This window comes from Malaclemys terrapin, chromosome 11, assembly GCF_027887155.1.
Source record: "Malaclemys terrapin pileata isolate rMalTer1 chromosome 11, rMalTer1.hap1, whole genome shotgun sequence".
Lineage (NCBI taxonomy): Eukaryota > Metazoa > Chordata > Testudines > Emydidae > Malaclemys > Malaclemys terrapin.
Window position 1 is genome coordinate 17,850,391 of NC_071515.1, and position 21,355 is coordinate 17,871,745.

The following is a 21,355-nucleotide window of genomic DNA, read 5'->3' on the forward strand; positions in this document are numbered from 1 at the left end:
TAGCAGAGACAAAGCACAGGTGGTTTGCACTCAGTGTAGCTAGCTGAGGCAAACCCCAGGTGAGGGGTATAGTGCTGACCTCGACTAGCGGCATCAAGGCAAAAAACTACCTGCACCTTGTCTCTACTTGGATTTTACAACAACATGGTTAACTATCTCAATGTCAAAAGCACCTTTTTTCTAGGGGAGATATAGCAAACATTACATTGGTGACTCCCTCAGCTGCAGCTATCCCTCCTGGGAGCTTCCGTTGGCCCTGTCCTCACTTGGAAAAATGGTGTGGTTATTAATACACGTTAAAATCCTAGTATAGGCAAAGCCACTATATTTTTAATGTGTTAGCTAGTCAAAATAAAACCTTTGCTCCCCAGAATCTACCTCATCCAGCTAACGTTCGTAAAACTACAACAGCCTTGCCTACAGTAGGATATTAGCTAACATGCTTTAAAAAACACATCTTTTTTTCTAGTAAAGACAAGGCCCGAATGTACTTTTTTCAATCGTGTTAGCTGAATTAAGTTAACTGAACATGATTGAAAAGCCCTCTTACTGTTCCTTATGATGTTCGCTGGCCACATTGTAGCCTAGGCTTCCCTTAGACTTTAACTAGATTAGTTTAATATATGTTAAAGGCAGTGTATGCCTTGTCTACACAAGACTTGGTACATATCCCATCTTAAAGCCTAGTCTATACAAGACCTCAAACATGAAGAGTACTTTTCAAACATGTTACACTAACTCGATTGAGCTAACAGTGTTAAAACATGCCCCATTTTTCCCCAACCAAGAAGGGTGGATACCTTTTCAAGGGTATTCTCCCCTCCCTAAAAAGAAGGGCTCTGTAAAACCTGTAGGGGTGAAGTAAGATGACATGCATCCTTGCTCTACCCAATCCTTGGGGCTGCCCACTCTCCACCCTGAGAGTTATTTATCTCAAATTAATCTATTCATAATTGATCAGGGCAGTTTATAGGATTGTAGAGGCTAGCTTGGACAGTCCCCAGACATTTGCAGTTTACTCTAGAGACTAGTCTCCACAATCACACTGGCAGTTCTCTCAAGGTAGTTAATCTTAGGTAAGACCTCTAGCAAAATTAAGACTGCAGCAGATCCCAACTTTACAAATCGTCACAAAGAGGGACAGTGACAGAGATGGCTGGCACCCCTCTGCTGCCAGATCTTATAGACATGATTGGGCTTGTTTTTAAGAAGCTGCTGATTGTTTGTTTAATACATGATCAGACAGTTCATGTTCTTCTCTATTTCCATTCTCTGAAAGGGCATCTCTAGCAGCTTCATTTGAGGGGCAAAATGTTCTACAAGGCTCAACATTCACTTCCCAATTCAAATATTTAGCATCATACCATGGAAAGGGATTAGATCATATGTAATGAGGTTACTAGTATGTGGTATTTGTATATTAATGTAGTACACAGGACAAAATTTTCTTATGAACATCTAAATTGTAATAATCTAAACCCCATTTTATTTAGGAGACGACCAGCCAAAGCCCAGAGCAAGTGCTGGTACACTTAAAAGCAGCAGCAGGTTTTAGAACAAGTTCAGTATGTTTTTCCAACACTGCCACTTTAATTTTTGTGCTTCACCCTCGACGTAGTATTGAACATAAGCATTGGTTTACAAAAAGGTTGATCAGCCTATGACATAACTATGAAGGAAAAGCAGAGGCTCCATAAAACTGTATGATGTTTTGAACCTAAATTACTTACTAATTATGCCAACTACAGCTCAAATGACTTGGACATACAACTGTTAAGCCACAGTTATGATTTTGCTTAACTAGAGAGAAGTTTATAGAGAGTGCTCACCTGTTCTTTATGTGGTAGTATATTGCTAACGTCACACTGCGAGGAAAGGGGGAAAAAAGGTTATTTTACCGAAGCATATTCTGCCTTCACAAGATGTTGCTCAGGACAAAAACATTTCTAGAACCCATTTAGAGTATGACTTTATTCTATTTCTGAAGTTGAAATGAAATTAGTGATTCCCCATCTCCCAGGTACATTTTTTTCCTTAAGTTCTCATTCCCTGGTTCTGGTTCTCTCTGTGAACGGAAGTTAGCCAAGACAGATACAATCTGATTTGCTAGCTACACTCATTTTAAAACTACATGTATACATCTTTGTATCATAAAAGAAGTCTGAGGTACCTAGTTGAATGCATGTCTGATTAACCACTGACAAAAAGCTTCAGCATGCCAGAAGCCCGATCATAAGCTCCCTTTGGAGTTTTGTTTTTTTAAATAGTGTACTTTAATGGTAAGATGGGCTTATTGGCTGAAACATCTGTTCGTTCCACAACCAGAAAGCAGCCAGTCCATAATGGTACTCAGACACTACGGCGACATGGGCCATATAAGTGGAACAGATGCATTGGTGGAAAGCGGCTAACACCCACTACTGTATGGTACCGACATACACCAGAAACAAATCAAGTTATTGATCCTGAGTTATACTGACAATATCATGCTTTGAAAATAAACATGTCCACATTTATTGACAGGGCACCACTAGTCTAGCAAAATAAACAATTCAGTTATAAACTGTCATTTTAAATTGGTCATGATTTTATTTTATGCCTAGTTCACTATTAACCCTCTAAATTAGAGCGGTTGTCGTCTTCGTTTCCAAAAACTGGCCAAAGAAAATTCTGAGTAAGTCTCACTTCATCTTTAAATCATCCAACTGGGCCCAAGTTCTTCTGTATGGTAGTTTCTAAGAAGTGAGCAGCCTTAAAAACTGACTCACGCAGAGACAAAAACACATTAATTACATGTAAGCAGAGCTTCAGTTTGGAAGTTCCCTTGCTACAAATATACTCAAGATCCGATTTTAAAAGTTTCAGGTATTTCAGGTACTTGCCCAAGCTCCCCTGCCAATTTTTTTTCCTGCTCGTTTCCTACTGTGTATGAGACCCACAAAAACAAGCTAAATAGTAAAACGGACTATAATGTCACATGTACAAAGTCAGAAGTCTGGAAAAAACTGTTGTAATTTCAGTCACAATAACCTTGGGTAAAAATTTTCAGACAAGTGATTTTTCCCCTTTCAATATCCTTTATAAAACTAAAATCAAATGACCCTGCATTTAGTCAGTGGATTGTTCAGTGGCTGAACGGGTAGGAGCACCGCAGCTCTTCAGAGTGTAGAGTACAGAGAAAAGCCCGGTCTACACAGGTTTTGCTACAGTGATGGTCAGTTTTGAGCTATGGTTTATTTTTACTGATGTTGTCACAGCAGTTTGATATGCAGCATGGACACAGTTAGACCAAAAGGTGTCTTATGCTGGTATAGTTCGTTTCCCCTGCCCAAATATTTACACTGGGGGGAGGGGCTGTACAAAATAGTTAAAGCAGTACAACGCATGCAATACAATTGTTCTCTTATTACACTTGCTGAGATTTGGTGCAACCCTTTGTTTGAGTAGAAGTACAAAATTTAAAAAGCCAGAACATTCAGAGTAATGAATTTAATATTATGCAACATTAAATTGACAGCTGTAGAGACTAAAGTATCTGTTTAGTCAGAGAAAAAGGGCATAAGGGGAAACTCCAGTGCCCGTTTCCCCACCAGGGAGTGTCAGTCATAGCCCCAGAGGCAGACAGGAGTAGAGTTCACTCTCTTGTCCATTCAGTCCTGGCCACACCTGTTGCGACTCGAACAACTCATTTCACATGGGCAATGAAACAGCCTTCAGACGGCAGTGACTCACTGCTAGTACTGGCCAATAAAAGGGGAACTGGTGATTCGGTTTTCCACTTTGGCTGGAAGACTTCCTTTTGAAACAAGTCTGACAGTTCTATTTGTCTGGATCAGATGTGAGAGGCAAGCTGTAGGTGCAGCTTCCTAATCCCATTACAATTCTGAGCCGCAGAGCCCTCTACTAGAGTAACCTCAGAGTCCTACCAAAAGAAGAAACTTACCAAGTCCTAAACAAAGTTAGACATGCCCAACATGCCACCTAACCCATTGCTGAAAGGTCAGCCAGGCATATGGCAAGGCAAGAGAGGACAAGAGGGGATGGGATGGTTTGAACTCTTCACCTTCAGCACCTCCCTTCTGGCCAAGCAGCAGCTGTGTCACTTTCAGGTCTGGATTCCAATATCCAAATCAGCAGCTTAATACACTTCCAAAATTTGTTCAAACTTTAGCATCTGCCTGCAGGTGCAATGCCTTGGGGGAGCTACCAAGTCTTCCTCTTTGTTGCATCCAGGAAAGGAAAAATCACTTCTCAGCTTTGGCTCCCTACCAGCTATGTATGAAACTAATTCTCACTATGCTATCAGCAGCACGTGGATCAAAAAGAAGCCTCAGATGGGGAACAACAGAGGTTGTATTGTCACTTTTTAGATGAAAGATGTTTTATAACTATACTCAAATACATGACGACAACTGTGGAACCAGAGCTAAAACTATGCATTAGTTATAGTCTTCTACCACTAGAGGGCAGACTAGCACTACAGGCAGCTTGGGAAGAAGTTCCAAAGGGCTGTATTATATAGATCTCCCCACAAAACCACTTCCCGTTTTTCAACCCAGAGTTTTTGCTTTGCTTTCATTTTAAAGAATTAAAAAGCCCCTTTTTATTCAACATCAATACTGCAATTCTGCAAAAAATCATCAAGTGACCTGAGCGTGGTTGTAACTAAGTCTTGTCTCCACAGCACATTAGTATGCAGCGGAGTGTGAATCTACAGTGCACAGGCCTGCCATGAAGTAATATCCTATGCAGACAAGCCCTGACATGTGAAAACACCTTAAGCTGCATTACTGGATGGCAAGGGAAAAGCTCAACCCTCACACCTCCCGAAACCATAGCCCCAAGTCCCTTTCCGTGTCCAAACTGTCAGGATGAACTGTAAAAACAGAGCCAGTTGAATGCCTTGACTGACAGAGACCAGCATGATTAACTAACCCCAGGCTCAAAGCCCGCAACGTCACTCTGCCTCTTGCATGATCAGAATGGTACTTACCATTTTATTGTGCTTCTAAGATTAGGCTGGCTGACTGTGCTGTCGTCTATAAATATGGTTGAGCATGAGCTATACTTTTTCGTAAGCTGCCCTGGAGAAACCTTAAAAAAGAGAGAGACAGACAGACAAATTTAAGAAAAGTTTGTTTACAGAAATTTGGGTTCTGGGTGTACAACTTCATTGACATCCAAAATACTGTAGATGGATACTAAGTAGCAAACAGGAGGCACTTGGAGATGAATGCTCTTTGCGTCTAAACTGCCCTATATCAGTACGGTCAGTCAAGATGCTGCTAATTCAGCAACACAGACAGAAATGTTCATGTACACAAACGCAAGACACACAAAAATGTAACTGTTCTAATTTTAGTTCGGTATCAGCCTTTTCCCTCCTTTAATACATTTATCTACTTCCTCTATACCAACTGCTCCCATGTCTCCTTCTCCCACTCCTTGTTTATCCCCTTCTTTTATACCACACCCCACACTTTAAACATGCTCCCATTTTCTGGCCGCTCCATCCTCCCTTTAAATCCCAGCTCTTCCATAAACTTTTCATAACATTAATCTCTTCCTTGTATCCTGTTTATCATTTTGAACCAGAACGGGAGTTATCTTGAGATCTTTGTTTTAGTCTGCAGCTGTAATCTCAAGCAAAGAAGGATCTGTACTTGGGATAGGAAACCTCAGAAGACACCTAAGCATGCTGAAGGATGCAATATTGGTAATTTCATTACCAATGAGTGCCTCTTCCCTAGTAAGGTATAATTCACTTCCTGTCCTCCAACTACGTAGTGTTTGATGTTTGAACAAGATCTGATTGTTTAAAAAAATATTTAAAGGATTTCTCTGCCTTTTAGTATTAAAAATATCAGGATTTGATTTCCCTCTTTCTTGGAGGACTCCCTGAACAACCAAAGGGATATGACCTCACAATCACGTTGAAGAGATTTAACTGAACAGTGTAAGGTTTGCCAACCTCTACTTAATACCAAACCTCAGTCACTGAGAAATCTGTGTAAGCTCCAACACCTTTCACCCCCTCAACTGAGGCCTGGGAAAAGATCCCATGGCAGTTCTTAAGTCCTCCAGCAAAAACAAGAAAGTCTTCAACCTGAATTTTGGAACTTTTATATATATGAAAATAAGAATGACAAAATACACAAGTCATTGTGCTAACAATGTGGGCATATACATTTCACCTTCCATGGCACATCCAAAAACTTTCAGCACCAAAGCAGTTTTACTAATTTAAGTTTGGTTTTTTTAAATACCAAGAGTGTAAGTTATTAGAAGACATCTCCCTGGCCTATTATCCAGTGGCATAATAAAGTCTCATGCATTTCTCTCTCTGGTGAGATGTCAAAAAGGAAAAAAAATGGGAGAGGGGGGAAGGGAGCTAGATGTGTGAAGTATCAGCAAATGAGAAGATCAGAACAGTTTGGTCTACTAAAAAGTTACTGCTAGGTTATCGTGGTCCCAATTTCCAGAGGTGCTGAATACTTGCAGCTCTCACTGAAGTCAGTGGTGCTATGGACGGACGCTCAGCACTCCTGAACAGCCAGATCACTTCTGTTTATTAGAAGCCATCGCTCAATTTTTTCTTCCTTTTAACAAGAAAGTTTGCCCAGAAGAAATGTCATTACTTCAATGAAGACTAGCTGCACTGCCTAAAATTGCCTTTAGATAGCAGCACTCATAACAGCAAATCTTTCTCGAATTAAGATTTAAATAGCTTGTCATCTCAGGTTTTAAATGTACCTGGTTTTACTTCTGCTTTAAAGAGACATCAACTTAAGAATCACACTTGTCTGAATTTTGCCCCCTACTACTGTTTATAATTAATACACAAGGTCAATAGAACTGAAAAAAATATATAAATATATATATGCTATTTTGTGTTTTGACAGCTCATTCATCGCTGTGCTCTCCTGTGTTTGTTTTCTCCATTTGCGTAGATCTTTCACACAGCAATCTAAAAAAACCCTCAATCATTTCTTTCCTAAACTTTGAAAAGGTAATTGTATAATCAATAAAATTTGCAGGGACTTTAGGAGACATAAAGGACCTACAGCTACTCTGAATGTGTTTTTGAAATTTGACTAAGTTCCAAGTTGACAATATCCCTTAAACAGCATCTTACGTCTGATGGTTTGTTTTACTTACATGATTGATGTGGTTACTCTTCCTCTTCTCTCGCACTAGGAATGGGGGAGGAAAATGAACTCAGTTATAAATTAAGAAGTTCCATAGCAAGGCACGCAGTGGTATCAAGCAAGCTGTAGTGTTTTCCCAAAATATAAACAAGCAACACATAGGATGCTATCTTAGTTCTTGTACTTTCCATATCCGGAATTCAGTTTTGAGGACAAATAAATCAATACACTTGTTTTTAAATGTTTCACAATGCCATTATTAATAAGTACTCTCCCACTTATCCAAACAACCTGGGGACAGCCAAAACTTTCTGCTAACTGGGCATTTGGATAAATGGAAGTGCCAGAGCTTTTAGTGCTAGAAGCCAGAGGAAGCAAGAGACAGTGGTTGGACCTTCCTGTGCTCTGACCGTGCATGCTGCATGGACAGAGCCCAAAGGGAGGTAAAGAGAAGGGTAACGAAGCAGAGATAGGAGCATCCTTGACAGCCTCAACCTCTGCAAGCACCAGTACAAATAGGGACGGGTAGGACTGGCCCCATCCATTAGGGCTTTCAGTGCCAGGAAGCGCTCAAGCAGCACCAAGGAAGCTATTCCCCATTGCAGCTACTCCTCCCTCTGCCTCTATCTTTCCTTTCCATTCTCTCCCCTTCAACCTCCTCTTCCTTCCTCCTGCCCCATTCATTTTCCTTAACCCATCAAGTCTCCCTCTGTCCTTTCTCAGTGAACCCCTCGTTTCTTTCTTGCTCTCTCCTCCCCTATGTTCTCTCATTCTCCCCCCACATCTCACTTTTCTCATTCCTATCTCTATACATCCTCCCAAATCCCAGTTCCTGCAACCTTAATGTTAACCAGACAGTAGGTGATAACCGAGCTTTTTTTGGGAGGGCGGCGAAAGACACTGTGGCTTCGTATAACTAGGGTTTCTGGATAAAGGCAATTCAGATAAAAAATTATACTGTTGCTCAAATAAAATCAAATGACAGAGTCTAAACTCAGTTTACAACCACAATTAAGAATTGCGCTATTTCAGTTGCATAGTCTAAAAAGTGCAGAAGTGTTGAAAATATGTATGGAGGCTAACTGAACTATTTGGCAGCCAGAAACACTTGATAAAAGCTTTACATTCAAGACATTATCTCATCTGTAAAAGTTGGACATATTTTACAACTAGCTGTTAGTTTTCATATGCACAGATGGAAATATTCTCAGCATCAACTTCTGGCCCTACCACACAGTTCAAGGATAACTACCTCCGTTTTGGGAAGACTTCAGAGGTTCAGAAAAAACCCCAGCCATTTCCACAAACAGAGGCTAGGGACACCATCCCTGCCCATCCTGGCTAATAGCTATTGATGGACCTATCCCTCCATGAACTTATCTAGTTCTTTTTTAACCCTGTTATAGTCTTGGCCTTCACAACATTCTCTGGCAAAGAGTTCCACAGGTTGACTGTGCGTTGTGTGAAGAAATACTTCCTTATGTTTGTTTTAAACCTGCTGCCTGTTAATTTCATTGGGTGATCCCTAGTTCTTGTGTTATGAGAAGGAGTAAAAAACACTTTATTCACTTTCTCCACACTAGTCATGATTTTATAGCCCTCAATCACAGCCGCCCCTTAGTCATTTATTTTCCAAGCTGAAGAGTCCCAGTCTTATTAATCTCTCTTCATATGGCAGCTGTTCCATATCCCTAATATTTTTTGTTGCCCTTTTCTGAACCTTTTCCAATACATCTTTTTTGAGATGGGGCAACCATATCTGCACGCAGTATTCAAGATGTGGGCGTACCACGGATTTATATAGGGGCAATATAATATTTTATGTCTTCTTATCTAGCCCTTTCTTAATGATTCCAAACATTCTGTTTGCTTTTTTGACAGCTGTGGCACACTGAGTGGATGTGTTCAGAGAACTATCCACAATGACTCCAAGATCTTTCTTGAGTGGTAACAGCTAATTTAGACCTCACCATTTTATATGTATAGTTGGGATTATGTTTTCCAATGTGCATTAATTTGCATTTATCAACATTAAATTTCCTCTGCCATTTTGTTGCCCAGTCACCCAGTATTGAGAGATCCTTCTGTAGCTCCTCTCAGTCTGTCTGGGACTTAACTATCTTGAGAAGTTTTGTATCATCTGCAAATTTTGCCACCTCACTATTTATCCCTTTTTCCTGATCATTTATGATTATGTTGAATAGGACCGGTCCCAGCACAGACCCCTTGGGGACACCACTATTTAACTCTCCCCTTTCTGAAAACTGACCATGTATTCCTACCCTTTGTTTCCGATCTTTTAACCTGTTACAATCCATGAGAGGACCTTCCTCTTATCCCATGACAACTTAGTTCGCTTAAGAGCCTTTGGTGAGGGTCCGGTCATGCAATCTTTTTATGCCACAAACTTAATGGCGGGTGAAAAGGGACTTCTCATTCCAAAGATGACACAAGCCAAAGCTCATGGCCATCTGGCCACATTTTTATTTGTTATACAAAGTCTACATGAGGATTGGAACTACTTTAATTTTCTCATGATACTGTCTTGGTCTTTTTAAAAATACAATAAGGATGAAAAGCCAACGATAAAGTAGCAGCAGTAAACAGAACTAAAACTAGCTAAGCAAAGGGAGCAGCTGGGGATATTTATATGTACAGAACAAGCTGAAAGATAATCAGCAGTCTGGCTATCAGCTTGTACAACGTACCCTCTTTCCAAACCTTCAACCTTTGACTTTACGGATTGCTAGCTCCTGAAAGCAGAGAGAGTCTTCCTACCTGTCTGTAGAAACTAGCACATCTGACACCAATGTCTAACTACCACTTTTAACAAACAAGAACTGCTGGCCCGGTTAAGTGTTAAAGTCTCAAAGTGAAATCACTGATTTTATTGACCTGGCAAAATGTTCAGAGATAAAGCAGATCCAGTACAGTCTACATAAAAGGTTCTGCATCTTCTACTCATGGAAAAGTCCTGGCCACTGTAGCGCTAACAGTTACTAATCCTTAGCAGGTCCATACTACTTTTCCCAAACAAATGTTTAGACATCAGTTCCAAGGAATACTGAACATGTCAGACCCACGTTTAAGACGCAGCCTCCGCCAGCGGGACTTTCGTATAGTTTAACATATTTCTGGCATGGCTTAAAGACTGCATACTGCACAAGTAAACCACATTCCCAGATGTGTCAAGTTTTCTGATACAGTTTAAAGTGGTATTTGGTTACTAAGTTCTAACATTGGCAACTTCATCTCTATAGCTGCCCCAACCTCTACCTCTTTTGGGGGGGCTTTTTGGTAGGGTGGGAGCTAGCTGGAGTCCACCTTCCCATGACTAACTTCAGTGCCCACCTCTCTCGCTTAGAGATTTCCCAAGCAGCATAATCATGATGCTGACATGACTGAATCACCCTAGAAGGGGGATTCTGAATCGCAGCTCTGAAACTTACAGATTTGTCAATTTAACTCTACTGTTCTTTGGCAAAACTATAAGCAAGCAGCAGCCACACTGAAGCTTTTTGTCAAGGCAAATAGGTACTTCATTCTTATGGTTGCAAAGATAACATTACAAATAAGGGTTAGAAACTTTAAAAGAAAAGAACTGAACCTTAAGGGACCAATCAGTTTAAATCACTGATTTTTTTTTTAACACTACTATCATTACAAATAACAGATTTCTATAACTAAGAGATAAGAATATATTCCTCCATTATTTCAGTTTGTTTAACTTGTGCATTCAACAGCCTTTTGTGATCAGACAGCTTCACTGTTTACCCTGAATAGTCAGTTTCCAATGTGTGGGTCTTTCACAGAAAAAGGGAATTTTTTTGAAGTTAGTAAATCTATTCATGTGTTTAAGGGGGGCTCAAGAATAGGTGTGCTTTCTGAAACTACTTAACACTTACAAAACTGAACAGATTTCAAACGGACAGTGTCCCTTACAGAATTCATGGCCTCGGCCCACCATTCACCGGGGTAAGATTCCGACTTGCAAGGGGATTTTTTCAAGCCCTGGTCATAAGACAACTGTCTTCTGCAGCTAAATACCAAAGTGAGTTAAGGCAAACCTGTTCCCTCGGACTACTAGAAGCAAGAAGCTTGAATCGCCTGATACTGGATACCCATAAAGCACAAATGGCACTGTCCTAATAAAATAGCCTATGAAGACATTACTACGAAGAACTGCACATTTTAAAGCTAGTAACTCCTTACTGTGACTCAGGTTAAACACAAAGTCAACTTCTGTTTCTATGACTCAGCTTGACCCGCAGTTCAAATATCCAGTTATTTTTCACTGTTCTCCCACCTCCTTTCAAAAAGGAAAACAAGTGTTCGCTTACCATCTGTTTGGGACTTGCTCAGGAAAATTGTGCTTGCTCTGGGATGGTCAGATGGATTTGATTCCAAGGCTAAATCTGAAAGACAAGGGACAAAGAGATGGCATTTCAGTTTGGGATGGACAGAGACGAAAGGACCACGGAGGGGTAGTGAGGGTGACTACTGATGAGGCTGAGGTGAACATTCTGAAGGCCGTCAGACTCTTGGAGAGCTGTATCAGCTTTCAAATCAATGAGCCGGTGTTAAAATCCTGGCTTTTTAGCTTAATGTCCCAAACAAAAATCCAGTCTACACTACCAGTTTTAAAACTATAAGCAAATGGAGGTACAATTTACAAGCCAAGTTATTTAGGGCAGAGGATAAAAAATGGTCTCAATAAGTAAACAGGTTATTTTTCACTTTACTAAAGTTTCCTTTCCCACAAAGAAAAGCTGCCTGAGATGTGCAAATGGCATCAGTCCTGAGAAGGAGCAAGATTCTGCCACTTCTTGCTGGTGCTATCACACGGGCTAAGAAGCAGTCTCCTGTTATCCCCTGCTTTAGGAATTCCCCCATCCCAGGAGAGGAGATCCTGTTTTTGTGGAAAGCGGAGTAAGAAGGTATCAGGGGGTAGCCATGTTAGTCTGTATCTACAAAAACAAGGAGTCTGGTGGCACCTTAAAGACTAACAGATTTATTTGGGCATAAGCTTTCGTGAGTAAAAACCTCACTTCTTCGGCATCCGAAGAAGTGAGGTTTTCACTCACGAAAGCTTATGCCCAAATAAATCTGTTAGTCTTTAAGGTGCCACCAGACTCCTTGTTGTTTCTGAAAAGGTAGTTGCTGTTGTCATATCCCTCTTGCTCTCACACCCCCATTCCCAGCCAGCCTGGTTTCACCACACTATACTGCCTCCCACTAGGGTGGTTTAATCGGTTTCAAAGTAGGTTCTACTTAGCTATAAGCATGCTCAAGCCTCACTTGAATCTCAAAGTGTTTGATTTTATCTCCTCACTAGTCCTGCCTTTATAGTGCGCCTGGCATAGCTTCAATTCCCAGAATACCATGTGGACAAGCTAACCTAGCTTTAAAAGCTGTTTCACTAACTGGGATAAATACTTAGTTTCAAAGCCAAACTGCTTTTTAACTACATCTCTGCCTGCACTAGTGGAAAACTTATCTTATAAAACTTAAATTAGATGAATTTTAGGTAATCAAGAAATGTTTACAAATATTTGAGATGGAAGGGGAGAGCACTTTTAAAAATCTTACCCACTCAGAAACGAGCATTTGCGAGCCTGCTCACTAAAATTCCAACTACTCTATGAAACATTGATGTAGGTTAAGTAGTCAAGTAAGGAAATGTCAGAATTAAAGTTGCTTTAGTCTCTTGCCATGATGAATCAAAGAAGACATCAGAAAAGAATCTACAACTCACTTAGATTGAGACCGGCACAGTGCATGGAAAAGTTATAGTACTGAAGGGGTTGTAAACATCATGCTACTATCAAGCTGGCACCAGATTTATGAAAGGCGGAACAGCTGTTCTGAGGGATTCATGTTGTAGAAATACCAACCTATGCTTCATGATCCGATTCATGTATGTTCTGGTGGGACTTTTTTTTCCCCTTCCCTAAACTAGGCTCTCCTACACTCTAAGAAACACAATTCCTGACTATTTACATTGGTCATGCTGACCAACCCTCTTCCAACATATGCTGCATTTACTACATAAACTATACAAACCAGGAACAAGAAGTCTAATATCTCAAGACAACGTGCTGGTGCGGTGGTGACTCCTTCAAGGGTACAAATGAATGTAAAATGCCCCATACACTTTCCCCAGAAGTGAAGGGAGATTAAACTGTTTACACCCTTAATCCCGATGCCATCCCCACACTAAAATGCTGATTACATAATTAGCAGCCAAAATAATACAATAACGTGATAACTCTTCATGCATCTCTCTTGGATTCTCCCCAGGTACATACATACAAGCCTTCTGTGCTACACACCATCTACTCATAATTCAGCTGTTCCTCATGTGTCATGGTAAGAGCTGGTCTACACTGAAAAGTTAGGTCAACCCAGCTATGTGACTTAGGGGTGTGAAAAATCCACATCCCTGAGTGATGTAGCTAAACTGACTTTCTTCCATTGACCTAGCTACTGCCTCTCAGGGAGGTGGATTAACTACAGCGCTGGGAGAACCCCTCCTATTGCTGTAGTGAGTGTCTACACTGAAATGCTACAGCACTGGGCTGCTGTAGTGTTTAAAGTGTAGACATAGCTTAAGTCAAGTTACTGGTTAGGTGAACGTACTCCTCTCAGTCCTTTCATTCAAGATTCCCCAATGGCACACTACATTGGTTTCTAGCCATGGACACTTGCCAAATATTTGGCTTAAAACATCACTGATCATGGCAAACAGTATTGTTTTGACATTAGTCCAGGATTGAACACAGCAAGTTCCAGAACAGTGTAATTCTGAACCTTACTATACAAATGTGGTGCATAAAGATTTATTCTAGCAATATGAAGGTTTGGGTTTTTTTTTTTTAATTCTTCCAGCCCTCCCACTTCAAATAGATCATAATCAATTAAGAAAATTGATCCCTTTGATTTTGTTTTTTATAAACTTAAACCAAAATTTCTTGGTACAGTTTTACACACACACACACACACACACACACACACACACACTAAGTTGAGTGCTCATGGTGCCTATGAAAAGCTTCCTCATAGTCCTGCACAATGAGCTATAACAACAATTTGGCAGGATCACCTCGAAAAGAGTGGTTTCCTCTCTCTGCCCATTAATTCCTTTGTTTCTATACTCAGGATTGTCAACATGAATATCAATTTTAATACTTCACAATATTTTGAGGATTTATGTGACATGGACACCTGCGCACTAGGAAATGGACTAAGAGCAACACATTTTATATATGACTGTCTGGATGGCTAAGATGGTCGCTACTTTGACTGCCAATCACTACCAATCTGGATGGGAAAAAAGCTGCAACCCAGAAGTGGAAGTGCTCTGTATCTCATTACTAGATGCCAGTTATCTCCTCTACCATGCAAGTTACATTTCATCACTAGCTAAGCAGACTGTATAGCATATCATCATTCAAACCGATGTTTATAAGTCATTGCAATACAAAGGCTGTGGGACAAGTATCGTGGTTTTAAAACAAACAGACAGCTCTTTTAATCTGTCACAATGGGGCAATATCTCAGTGAAAAGTTCTAAGACCAAAGAGTAATGCTTCTATTTTTTTTCTTTTCTTAAAGTCAGTCAAGATATACCCCCTATTGCTTCTTTCACATCGCTAAGGTTTCATGGAAGTGATGTTTGTCTAACTGACAAGACACACTGGTGGGTTAAATTGACCCTGACCCCACCTCCATTATTTTGGCCTTCTCTCATTCTTCTCTTCTGCCAATCCTCTCATAGTATTAGATACTAGAAGCCAACGTGGAATGCTAAAAGTGCTACCAGAAATATAGACACAGCCCTTCTTGCTTCTAGTTACACAGGCTAGTAAACCACTTTGAGACAACATATTGTGCTGTCCCTGGGACAAAACCCCAGCAACACCTGATCGGGATTGCTGTGTACCAGTGCTTCTCAGCCCCCGAGCAGTGTGAAAGGCACCAGCAGGAACAGCAGAGCTACATTCCTCCACAGCAGCTGAGAATGCAAAGGAGGAAGAGATGCATTTGGTAGCTCACCACTCCAAAGCCATGGAGGATTGGCATCTATATGGCTGCACTGTTCCTCCTGCACAGCGCAAGCAGGACAAAACAGGTAAGCTGTGGCAGTTTCACTTTTTTAGTACTTCCGTCTGTGTTACTGGGCAAGTGCTATAAGCAGGAGCAACAGCAGAGGTGATGAACAAAGCAGAACACAGGAAGGATGTCAGGAGCAGTGAGGAAGAAGACAAGAAAGCAAGTGGAGTGCAGGGAGAGAAAAACCAAGGGAAAGACTGACCTGCTAGTAACACAGGGGATTCATAACCAAACCTAGCCCTTTATGCCTGCAGCATCTGTGAGCCAGAAACCAGCACACTCAGCTTTGGAGACTATGTGCTTTTAAGTCATTGTCCGGCTACTACTCCAGGACAACTGAAAGATCATCGAGTTTGACAAGTGGCCTTGCAGACAGAGGAAGTAAGAGGACTATCTTCTGAAAAAGCACAGAATTACAGGGAGGGGGAAAAGTGAACTTCTGCTGGACTGGTAGCCAATAAAACTAAGAAGTCAAAACACTCGAAGTCTCCCCATAATCATTTTTTTCCAGTCAAGGCCACAATTTGAAGTGGAGAAAGGAAAGCTCCCAGACAACTGTGAAATCAAGTCACTGCAGCGTACAATCACAACCATAGTAACTACAACATTACTAAGACATTTCGTCCTGAAATCAGAAGCAAAATACACAATTTAGAGCGCACACACACACTCTTTCTTCCCATTCCTTTACTTCTCCTTGGAAAATGAAATTTATTCACAAAGTGCCTCAGCTTGTCAAATTATTAGATCACCTTGCTCGAATAAAGTGGTATGGAACTAAAGTAGGTTTCTGATCATGCTTCATTATTCTACAACACTTTCATCTATGAGCATCTTCCCCACAATGGCTGTAGTCTGAAAGGCAAGCAAACAGTAATCTCTACAAACATCAGTGCTGCTATTCCATGCGCGGATGCTAATATGCATCTTCCCCCTCCCCCGGGAAAATCACATTACTTCTAAAAGCAACCATCCTTTACCGGGTCACAACTCGAGATTTTATGTTCTCGCTACAGAGGTGCTTTACACTGTATTATCCAAGCTACCTTCAGGAGTTAGAACAGGAGTCTCAAACATGTGGCCTGTGGGCCGGTGATTTTCTGCAGCCCGCGAGCCCCTCGCAGCCCCCCCGCCCTTCCCCAGTGTTTACCAGAGCGGCGGCCGGATGTGCACCAGGAGCAGGGCAGGCTCCCTGCCTGCCTGCCCTACCCTGTGCAGCTCCGGGAAGAGGCTGGAGAAGAGGGGGCGGAGGGGCTGTGTGTGGCTGTTACTTCAGGCAGCATCCCCAGCAGCTCCAATTGGCCGGGAACAGGGATCCGCAGCCAATGGTAGCTGCTGGAGGCGTTCCCTCAAGCAACAGAAACACACAGCCCCTCCGCACCCTCTTCCCCATGTTTCAGCCTCTTGCGGGGGCAGGGCAGATAGGCGGGCAGGAAGCCTGCCCTCCCCCAGTACGCGCCAGGCCAGATCCTGCCCAACGAACCCTTCCTGCAGCGGAACCCCCTGCCGCACCCTGACCGCCTGCCGTACCCTGCACCCCTCCTGCACTGACCCCTGCCCTCAGCCCCCGCCACACCCCGACCTCCTGCCGTACCCTGCACTGACCCCTGCCCGGGGGGGGGGGGGGGGGGGGAGGGAGAAAGATTACTTTAGTTGCTAAAAATGCAGTAAACTCATATGGCTCTGAATACAATAGGTCTGCTGAGTAAGAAAACTTTAAACCAAGACTTGCATAGGAGTTTTAAAGATCCTGCTCTTATCAGTTCATTTTCCATTGAAAGTCCAATCCTATTTTTGACATCAAAGAAATACACCATTGGTCACTGCTGAAGAAGTGATAATCTCCAAGGACTAGGACTTCAGATGATAAATAAATACAAAGAGAAATTGCTTTTTGTATGAAACAATGATGAAATAAATAAGGATATTGCAAAGTATTTGTATACTGTTCATGGATTGACACTGGATGTGGTATTAAGGGTTCTGCATTTTCAGAAGTCCCTGTGGTACTGAATCTCTTTCACAACAAAACCAAAGTCCTAGTCAATTTAACTTTTAGCCCCCTGCTGGGGAACCTAAAACAAAATATATGCCCATTCCACCACATGCACTAATCAGGCCTAGGGCGCTACGATTTAGGGGGCGGCGACCGCAGCAGGATTTCGGTGGCGGGACCTTCCGCCGCCTCTGTGGGGGGCAGCATTTCAGGGCAGGACCTTCCGCCGCCTAGGGCGGCAGAAAAGCTGGCAGCGCTCCTGATCAGGCCTTTCAGGGATTGAGAGAAATTGAACAGGATTCCATCACCTGAACCTCTCTGTGCAGTAGCAAAAGTATTTTGGATGGGCAGAGTCAGAATGTGAAAGGGACCAAGAATTCCAGAGGGAAAAATAAAACCAATTACAAAATGTATAGGAGAAAGACAGACATCCTCAACTTTTTGTTTCTGGGGGAGGGAAGGAAAATGGAAATCCAGATGAAATAAGATGTGACAAATGGACCACGTTTTAATACCGCAATTAGAAAATTAATATAAACTCAATGTGACATTTAATTGGGTGGGTAGAAAACCAACTTTAAACTGTCCACTTTTTCCTCCCTGTTTGCGCCAACCTCTTGAATTTGCTCAGCATTTGGAATTCATTAGCATAAGTTAAAATAAACCCCTGGAATTTTTAGAAGGTTAGATTTTTAAATTTAACAACATACTTTTGCACATTAAAGTATGGGTAGCCATATCTCAGGCTTCTCAGCCAAAACTGATCACTCCAATGGTAAGAAACGCATTCCCTCACTGTCTCTTCATGTTCAGTTTGCCTGGTGTACTACAGGGAATGCTTCAGAAGGAAGTCAGGTGTTAACTATTACCAGAAATTTACCAGAATTGATGAACCAATAATCTGGTAGGTCAGATTCCATCTAGTCTCTATAGATAAAATTAAAATAATGCAGTGTATTAGGTACTAATTTGCATAGTGGGCCATCTGATTATGGGGAGGTTATGGGGGGGGGGTTAACTTCAGTTTAAACAGTGAAGTGAAAATGTAACAATACCTTCCCTCAGTAAAAATTTTATATGCTGAAAATATGAGGCTTGGGCTTTTATGAAAGTTACTAGAGGACTTTTCAAATTTCCTTTTAAAGGTCACTTCAGGCACCAATTCAAATTCTCCCTTCATAGTAGTTTTGGTTATTGGTAGCCAACATTTTGTTTTGTAAGAGGTTCGATAAAAATGTGATTTTTAGTTTAAGATTTTTTTTTTTAATTTTGTAAGGGCTGCTCAGTTTCAACAGTGTAAAGGGTTTACTCCTGTCACAACTGATACTGAGCCAGTATTATGTAGAACGTTACACAAAAACAGTAAAAAAAAGTCTTATAAGAATTCCAACAGTGGAAGACAGTGCTGTACATCAGTATGTTTCATTAACAACGCAACTGAATTTTATTAAATTCAAATTGGGATTTTTTTTAATCTAAAAATCCTAATTTGTATCAACCCACGCTCTTGAATTTATTAATTTTAGTATTCTTGCTTTACTGTATACTTGAATTTATGCTAGTCGAGTTCTCTAAGCGCAGTCATCACCTTCTTTCCGATGTGGGTTTTCAGTTTAGCTTCCTTATGGACACTGAAAATAGTGTTTTATTTCACTTTGTATATCTTTTTCTATACAATATTTTTTTCATATTCTCAGTTCCATTGGTATGGATAAGGAATAAAATAATGAAAAAAGTTACCTCAGAACCATGAAGAGTTCTAAGGCGAGTGATGTGTATCCGAGATCTCAGCTCCAATTTCACACTAATGTTCTGCCCCATGCTCCCAGTCCCACTTCCCTGTTCTTCCCAGCTACTAAATGAAGTGCTCTCAAAGGCCTGAAGTTAGCTCCCACACCCAGCAGCAAAAAGCCTCATGGTCTCCACCCACTTCCCATTAGCCAACTTTTTCAGCAGGTGCTAAGCAGGCTCTGAGATATCCAGGGAGGCTTACGCTCTTAGCCACCTTCCCCCTGCTGCTTCTGGGCATGAGACCTGGTCAGGGAGAAGCAAGACAAAAGCCGCTTAAACAAGGCAAAAAAGGAAAGGGGCTCTCATGGCGAGGGAGTCAGGGTGAGGGGCAGACTTGAAATGTTACTTTAAAAGCTCCTCCTACTTTAAATTTTGAAGTTTATTCCAGTGATTTTTTTCTTCACACTCATATGCACTTTTCAGTTACTATCCCCATCTGTCCCTGTCCCCGTCCCCCACTTTTCTGCAGCAGGGTCAATACTTTACAGTAACAAAAAATGTTAAGTAAGCCTATGACAGGTCTAGCCGTCTGTTTTTTGTTTGTTTTTTGTTTTGTTTTTTAAATCAAAAGGAGTAAGTCTTATTTAAAATGAGAGGAATTACAATTCTGAGTGAGAGAGGAAACAGCTCACACAATATTTGGAGGAAGCAGAGAGTTGAAATTTAATTCTGAATTTCCTTTACTTTGTAAGTTTAATCAAACCAAGCTACTGTGGTATGCTCTTATTGTTGAATATTTTAGCTAGCATTTCCAAAGTTACATGGAAACCAAAGCAATCTTTCTTGGAATTTTTATAGCCAAGAAAAGAGTTCCACATAGCATGATCCCGCAGGGCAGTAGGGCTACTATCATAAATTAATAAAATAAGTTGCCTTCCCAACTACACTTGGCTTTTCATGAACTGGAATTGTAGATACAAGCCACAGACAGATTAACATGTCACATAAGATTCCCTGGTTACGGAATATTTGCAGAACTTAATGGAGGAAAAATGGAGAGGAGAACAAGAGATTCTTTGGTTACCAGTAGCATCTAAGCATGGAAGAAATAAAATGGGGTACACAACAACTGACATTTTTCTTCTTCATGGTCATGGTCAACTACCATGTGAATACAGTACATTCATGGGAAGACATTTCAATCCGCCCCCTCACTTCCACCTATCCAATGGGAACTCATCACCTCTGATCAGGTGTCAACTACAATAGAACCTCAGAGTTACAAACACCTTGGAAAGGGAGGTTATTCGTAACTCTGACATGTTTGTAACTCTGAACAAAACGTTATGGTGTTTTTTCAAAAGTTTACAACTGAACATTGACTTAATACAGCTTTGAAACTTTACTGTTCAGAAGAAAAAATGTTGCTTTCCCTTTTTCCCTCCAGTAGTTTATGTTTAAGACCGTACTATACTGCTGCTGCTTGATTGTGTACTTCCACGTCCAACTACGGTGTGTGGTTGATTGGTCAGTTCGTAACTCTGAGGTTCTACTGTACCAACTACCAAGAAGATGCATTTTAGGTAACGTAGGGAGTCAAGAATTGAGCAAACATGCTGCAGGTATGTGTGAAGATGTTATACCATTTGTAATTCTGGGAAAAATAGAAGATCACAAGAAGGAGATATTAAAGAGACGAGCAAGAAGATCATAAGGATAAAACCCAGAATGCAAACAGGATAGCAAGCCTGAATAGCACAAAAGGGACAAGACAAAAAAAAATAAAACAAAAACAGATTGTGATTGTGTCAAGCAAAGCTTGTCTTCAACCAGCAACTTCATCTTTTACCTCAGCAGACAACTGAATGCACCAGTTCTTTCACTGCTGATCTTCAAATACAATGAGCCACAAGATAAGACACAATATAAGCTGGTTAAACCTTTGATGCAAGCAGTTTCCAGCATGGGGAAAAACTGACTCCTTGCATCAAAGTTTATTTTTGATTTAGCTTGCAAACAGTTTTACCAAGATCAAAAAGAGCAAAACGCCCACACGCTTTAGGCTATTTAACATGTTCTATAAAATGGAATAGTGCTTAGATATCTGAAATGAAGATTTGCGGATAGACTATAGTTAGTCAATGTATTATTGCACTGTATATTCATCGTTGAATAGATAACTAAGAAAAAGCAGGAAGAGTCTTCACAGATTATGCCCTCCTCTAGGCTAGGCAACTGCTCCTGCACTCCTCTGGAGAGCCTCCATCTTTTGAATGGGATTGACTAGTTAGATAAATTATTCTAATACTGACAAAGGGGAAGAAAATAGGATGACATGTTTGTCAAAACAAGAACCAAGTACTGTGCT

General features: G+C 41.1%; 1 protein-coding gene across 1 annotated transcript in view; it reads right to left on the minus strand.

Moving 5' to 3' along the window:
• The window catches only part of CCNYL1 (cyclin Y like 1), a 49,381-nt gene that overhangs the window by 21,599 nt on the left and 6,427 nt on the right, over positions 1-21,355 (minus strand). The window contains exons 2-5 of the mRNA XM_054044275.1: positions 11,489-11,563; positions 7,159-7,193; positions 4,994-5,094; positions 1,830-1,865 (exon numbers count right to left, since the gene is read on the minus strand). Coding sequence (XP_053900250.1) covers positions 1,830-1,865; positions 4,994-5,094; positions 7,159-7,193; positions 11,489-11,563 — 247 coding nt within the window. The remainder of the gene's footprint in view (positions 1-1,829; positions 1,866-4,993; positions 5,095-7,158; positions 7,194-11,488; positions 11,564-21,355) is intronic.